Source organism: Halichoerus grypus, chromosome 2 (assembly GCF_964656455.1).
Source record: "Halichoerus grypus chromosome 2, mHalGry1.hap1.1, whole genome shotgun sequence".
Taxonomy (NCBI): Eukaryota; Metazoa; Chordata; class Mammalia; order Carnivora; family Phocidae; genus Halichoerus; species Halichoerus grypus.
The window spans coordinates 153,090,289-153,095,915 of NC_135713.1; the positions used below are offsets into that span (position 1 = coordinate 153,090,289).

At 58.1% G+C, this 5,627-nt stretch overlaps 1 protein-coding gene across 1 annotated transcript; it reads right to left on the reverse strand.

Annotated features, from left to right (window-relative positions):
• Positions 1 to 1,288: 1,288 nt before the first annotated feature.
• Positions 1,289 to 3,226, reverse strand: MFSD6L (major facilitator superfamily domain containing 6 like). Its single transcript, XM_036094661.2, has one exon. The coding sequence runs from the start codon at positions 3,178 to 3,180 to the stop codon at positions 1,399 to 1,401; it is 1,782 nt and encodes a 593-aa protein (XP_035950554.2). The 5' UTR covers positions 3,181 to 3,226; the 3' UTR covers positions 1,289 to 1,398.
• Positions 3,227 to 5,627: the final 2,401 nt, after the last annotated feature.

Below are 5,627 nucleotides of genomic sequence, written 5' to 3' on the forward strand. Positions count from 1 at the left end.
CCCTGATATAGGCACTCATTTCTGTTTCTCCCTTTTCCCTCTTCTTCCTGCCTGGAACACGGATGAGAGGCCTGGAGGTGCGGCAGCCATTTTGTTATTATGAGTGGACAAATACGGGATCTACGAGGTGAAGGTGATGGGAACAGAGGGATGAAAAGATTTAGGTCCCTAGTGTAGCACTGCTGAAGAGCTGTGTCAGCTCTGGACTGCCTACCCCCAGACTTCTTATGTGAGACAAACGAATCCCTAATTATTTAAGGCAGAGGTTAATTTTTTGTTGGTGGTGGTTATTTATACCCTAAAGCTTTGCAGGGAAAATTGAAAAAGAATCAATTTCCTAGAACCGTGTCTGACCCAGTGGACATTCATGGGTTCGTCCCCCTTCTCCAGCTATGAGACGTTTTCACATTTGTAAAGTGAGGCCCTTCTAAATCCAATATCCTATACTTACCTGATTATAAGGTAGAAGACTTGATCTCTGGCTTCTGGAATAAAGGGCCATTTCCTGGGGTGGGGGGGAGGGTTTGAGCAGTCACCCAGCTGAGTGGCTAAGCACAGGTACAAGTGTGGACCACCTGTGGGGCCCCAACCCTACAGAGGCCGCCGCACCCCAATCAAGCAGATGCAAACAATCTCCATGACCTTGTGCGGGGCGGAGCGTGCATATGTGCCCAAAGACATGAAGCCGCCCTTGCTCGGATATAAGTATGGAAGGCAATTCTAGGGATCGTACCCCCAGTGACACACACATCCGAGAGGAAGAATGAAAACGTATTAACCTGAATCCCTGCTCCCCCAACACAGAGTACATTGCGTAGCATTGGCTCTGGTCGGGAAACCCAGGTACCTAGGTATGAGTGTGGACACCTGCTTGGTTTTCATTCCCATTCTTACCTGCCCAAGGCATGGCCTCTATAGGACCAGGCTCCTGCTTTTAGGACCCATGGCAACGCACGTGACTCACCAAACAAAGCCAGCTGCCCCCTCTGCCAACTGAATCCCGCGGGTCCCCACTGTCTGAGCACTCCAGCCGTGGCTGAAATCAACAGTACCAGAGTCAGTACCATCAAGCTCTTGCAAACCTTAGACGCCAAAACATGGTGAATACAAAGGGCACTTTTTTTTTTTTTAGCAAATGTATTCTTCTTCCATTATTTAAAAAAGATTGAACAGCAAAAAGTTAAATCTCCTTTTACCGTAAAAGTAAAGAAAATCATGCAATGAGATGATCCCCGGGGTGGGGGGGTGGGGGGATTCTGCACAAACTTACTCTCTCTCTCTCCAGACTCCCCTGCAGCCCCCGGGCAGGACGCAGGGTTTGTCCTCAGCAGGTGAGTTCCTGTCCAGCCCCTCGGGCGCCTTCCTGGGTCAGCGCATCTTGACCTTCTCTCTGCCCTTCTACTCTGAGTACTCCTCCCTCATGGCCTTCACCAGCCAGTCCCCCTCCGTCCCCTGCTCAGAGTCGCTCGTGTCACTGGCCTCCATGACCAGCAGTTTCGAGTAGTTGATTTTCTGCTCTTGGGGCAGTCTGGGCTGGATGGACAGGAACAGGGCCAGCCAGAGCACCAGGACCACGCAGCAGGCCTGATACAGCACAGCTAGGCTGAAGGACGACGCCACGAAGCCCCCCACAACGCTGCCCAGGCTGGACCCTCCCCCATAAATGTGGCCTCGGAACATGGCACCCAGAGGTCTCTCCGTCCCGGGAGTGGCCAGGTCCTCGACGGAGGCCTTCACGGCCCACCACAGGGCCCCGTTGCTGATGGCACTCAAGATCTGAGCGGGGAGGACTGACCACCAGCTCCAGAGGAAGGAGTAATAAAGCAGCTGGGCTGCCAGGCAGCCCAGCCCCAGTCCCACCGTGCCCACCCTCGACAGTTTCCTCAGCAGCGTCGCTTTGAACGGATGGAGTAGAATTTCCCCCAGCAAGCCCAGGGCCACGGAGAAACCCATGACCAGCTCGCTGCTCCCGTGGTCTTCCATGTACCAGAACAGAAAGTTCTGCACCGTGCTGCTGGCCGCGCCTATCAGAAACACGGTGAGGGCTAGGAGAATGAGCCGGGGGTCGCCGCCCACCAGGGACAGCGCTTTGACCATTTTGCAGCTGGGCTCCCGCCGCCTGCAGACGGGGACGGGAAAGGCAATGCTCACCAGTAAAGCCAGGGTGCTGACCAGCGAGTAGCCATAGAAATGCAACACACCCCGGGGGCCATTTGTCCTCAGGACGCACTCCAGCTGCCCCACCAGGGCCGAGATGCCACACACACCTGCCGACATGCCCAACAGCCTCCAGATCCACAGGCTTCTGTAGCGGTCCGTGGCGTCCACAAAATCCAGGTATTCATAAAGGCTGTCGTCGGCCACCTGCTCCAGAGGGGCTGTCAGCAGCTCCCAGAACACCAGGGACCCCAGGGAGAGGAGGAAAGTCCGGCGCAAGCCTTCCAAGGAGAGGCCAAGGGTCCGGGCATTCCCCTGGGCTGCTGATAAGTTGGCCGGACTTCCCGGGGCTGTACCCCCAGCAAGCAAAGGGGGGGCCGTCCAGCCCGCCTTCAAAGCACCTTCCCCAGGAGTATCCTTCACCCCTGAAGTGTCAGCATGGAGAACTGGGGACGTGGTCCTGGCTCCTTCCACGGAGCGCACGGCGTAGCCAGGCGGCCGGCCGGACGATTGGTGGCCGCTTCCCGCAGGTGCCGTTCTGAAGCCGGCGGCGTCCAGCGTCCCAGTCCTGCTCTCGCCCGGGGGGCTGGGCGCCCCCGCCGCGTGGCGCGAGGCGGGCTGTCGGGCCGAGGCGACGGTCACAGTTCGTGCGGCCGCCGGCGGCAGGGCCGTGGGGGTGGCGCGGTCGTTGGCTTTACAGGAGCGGTACGGCGGGTCTTTGTCCGGCGGCGGCACCAGGACCATCAGCAGGCTGGCTCCCACCGAGCCGAGCAGCGAGCCCATCAGAAGCACCCTCCTTCTCCGGTAGCTTTTGGCCAGGAAGGCACAGCAGGGAGCCCAGAGGGCCGCGATCAGGTGCTTGGTCGCCAGCAGGATGCCCACCCAGGGCGCGGCCAAGCCCAGCCGCCTCAGGTAGAGAGCCAGGAAGGGAGTCACGCAGGCGTCCCGGACGCCGCACACCAGGTGGAAGAGCCTGGCCACCCGCAGCGCCCTGCTGATGTCCCACTGGGGGTTGGCGCTCATGGCGGCCCGGCTCCGTCAGTCCCGGGCGGGCGGGGGGCCGAGCTGGGCGCGGGGCGGCCGCGGGGGCATGGCCCGGGAGCCGGGGCCGCGGGGAGTCGCCTCGGGCCTCGGGCGGCGCCGCGGTCACCCGGTCAACGGCCGCGGTCCCCCCCACCCCCCGCCACGTACGGCAGCCGGCCCGGAATTGGCCCCGCCCCCGGGACGCCGCACCTGGGGGGCGTGGCCGGCGCACCTGCCGGCCGCACCTGCGGGGCCGCGGCCGTGCGCGCGTGCGCGAGGGTGGGGCCTGGGGCCCGCGGGGCGCGCTCGGAGCTAGGCGCAGGGTCGCCCGCAAACCTGAGTTAGCGCCCCGAGTTGCCTCGGGCAAGGAAAATTGGTGGACGGTGGGGGCAGCGGGAATGGAATTCGTGATGGGGGCTCCCTCCCTCACCTTCTTCAGGTCTTGACGCCCCCTCCCCCGTCAATGACCGCCCTGTTACCTTCAGGGACCGTCCCTGCCCACCGTCGCTGACAAATCCCACCCCGTCCCCTGCCTTATTTTTCTCCGTAGCACGCATCACCGCCCAGCACTCCACGGCTTTCTGTTGCGCGTGTTTATCTTGTTTCTTGTCTGTCTCCATCAGAATCAGAACTCCAGGAAGGCGGCTATTTTTGTCCCCGGGGCATTGAGCTGTTTCACTGGATACCAGCTGCCCCCGGAAGAGGCACTATGGGTGACAGTTTTCTTTTCTTTCTTTTTTTTTTTAAAGATTTTATTTATTTGACAGAGAGACACACAGCGAAAGAGGGAACACAAGCAGGGGGAGTGGGAGAGGGAGAAGCAGGCTTCCCGCGGAGCAGGGAGCCTGATGCGGGGCTCGATCCCAGGACCCTGAGATCATGACCTGAGCGGAAGGCAGACGCTTAATGACTGAGCCACCCAGGCGCCCCTGGGTGACAGCTTTCTTGAGCGGAGCGATCCCCAGAGGGCGGACAGCTGAGGGCTGCCTTGGGGTGGCACTCTGCACCCCATCCAGACAGCCGTCCCAGCCCCTCTAACAGTGTGTGTGTATCAGAGAGTTTTAATCTACACCTAAGGGTGCTCCGTGGTCCAATTAGGGGGTACACCCTCCAGAGGCAGTTAGCTAACATTTAATCCAAAAGCTGCGCTCCGGAGGCAGCGAATACCAACACGTCAGCAGTCTTAGATCAACCGAAGGGGTTTCGCTAATTAGCCTGATAGATACTGGTGAAATGTCACTGGTGATATTAGTGGTGTCCGTGTCACGTGGATTGGTTATAGTTTTCTCGGAGGCGTTTGCTCCTTGGGCGAGCATTTACAGGAATCTGGAGATCCCAAGTGGTCCAGCCCTTTGAAATGGTGTCATAGGCTTTACTCCCAAATGGTCCAACATCCAGCCACCGATTCCGTGAAATTTTCGTGCAAGGTGTGCTCAGAGCACCTAGTTTGGCTGGCGGGTGGGGTTGAGGGGGATGGCGGCTTGCCAACACCCGTCTGAATGTGTAGCAAAATTTGGTCTGCAACTTGCTTTCCATGGTGAGCTGGTAGAGAGATTACTGCTGGGGGAGCCCAGAGATCTCACCTAATTCTAACAACTGGTAAACTCTGCAAATGTTTACTGAAAGAATCTAGTAACTGTGTGAATGCCAAAATCGATAGGAATCAGTGTATATCACGCCAAGAGCAGAGAAATAATATCTAGCCACCTCCAGGTGAACTCACTCAAATTCAGTGATATCAGTCATTTCCGGTTTAAAACCACTCAGGCTCACTGGGGACTGTCCCTAATCCCTCTCTCCCTGGGTTCTGTTTTGGGAGGGGGCAGCTTCAGTGGAGGATCTCACATCCATCCACTCCTCCGTCTTCACTCCGTCCAGGGCTGATGTCCAGTGAGGGGCGGGAACACTGCCATACTGGTGTCCCTTGGACCCCTCTGCCTAGACCCCCAGGAGGCCCCTCTCACAGGGAGTCTTCCAGACTTGTCCCCACTCCCCGGGCAATGAGGCCGGAAGTAAAGCACCTACCTCTGTACTCTTGGATCCCCGAACCTGAAAGGGATTCTTCCACACCCTCCTCCCACTCTCCCCTGGGACCCTGCCCTCTCCACTTTCCCTCCTGCCCCCCACCTAGTCCTGGCGGTGAGGATAGAAGTTCTGTGTCCCTGATCTTCCCTATTTTGCATCTGGATATAAGTTTTGGAACTCAAAAGCCAAGGATTTTCATGTCTTTACTATCTGGCTCCTTTGAAATGACTTTGCATCCCCATCTCTGTTCTGGGACGGTGCTGGTCAGAAGTCCCTAAGTCCACGTGAACGGGGAGAGCGGTGGGCGCCAGAGAGAACGCACCAATAATACTCCACAGAACTCCCAACTGGCCTAAGAGGACTCATTAGGTCAGATCACGTACGGCCCTGGATCTCTATTAAAATCCAAATGTCACTAGGTA

Coding starts and splice junctions, on each gene's coding strand:
- MFSD6L (XM_036094661.2), bottom strand. CDS start 3,180: ATGAGCGCCAACCCCCAGTGGGACATCAGCAGGGCGCTGCGGGTGGCC.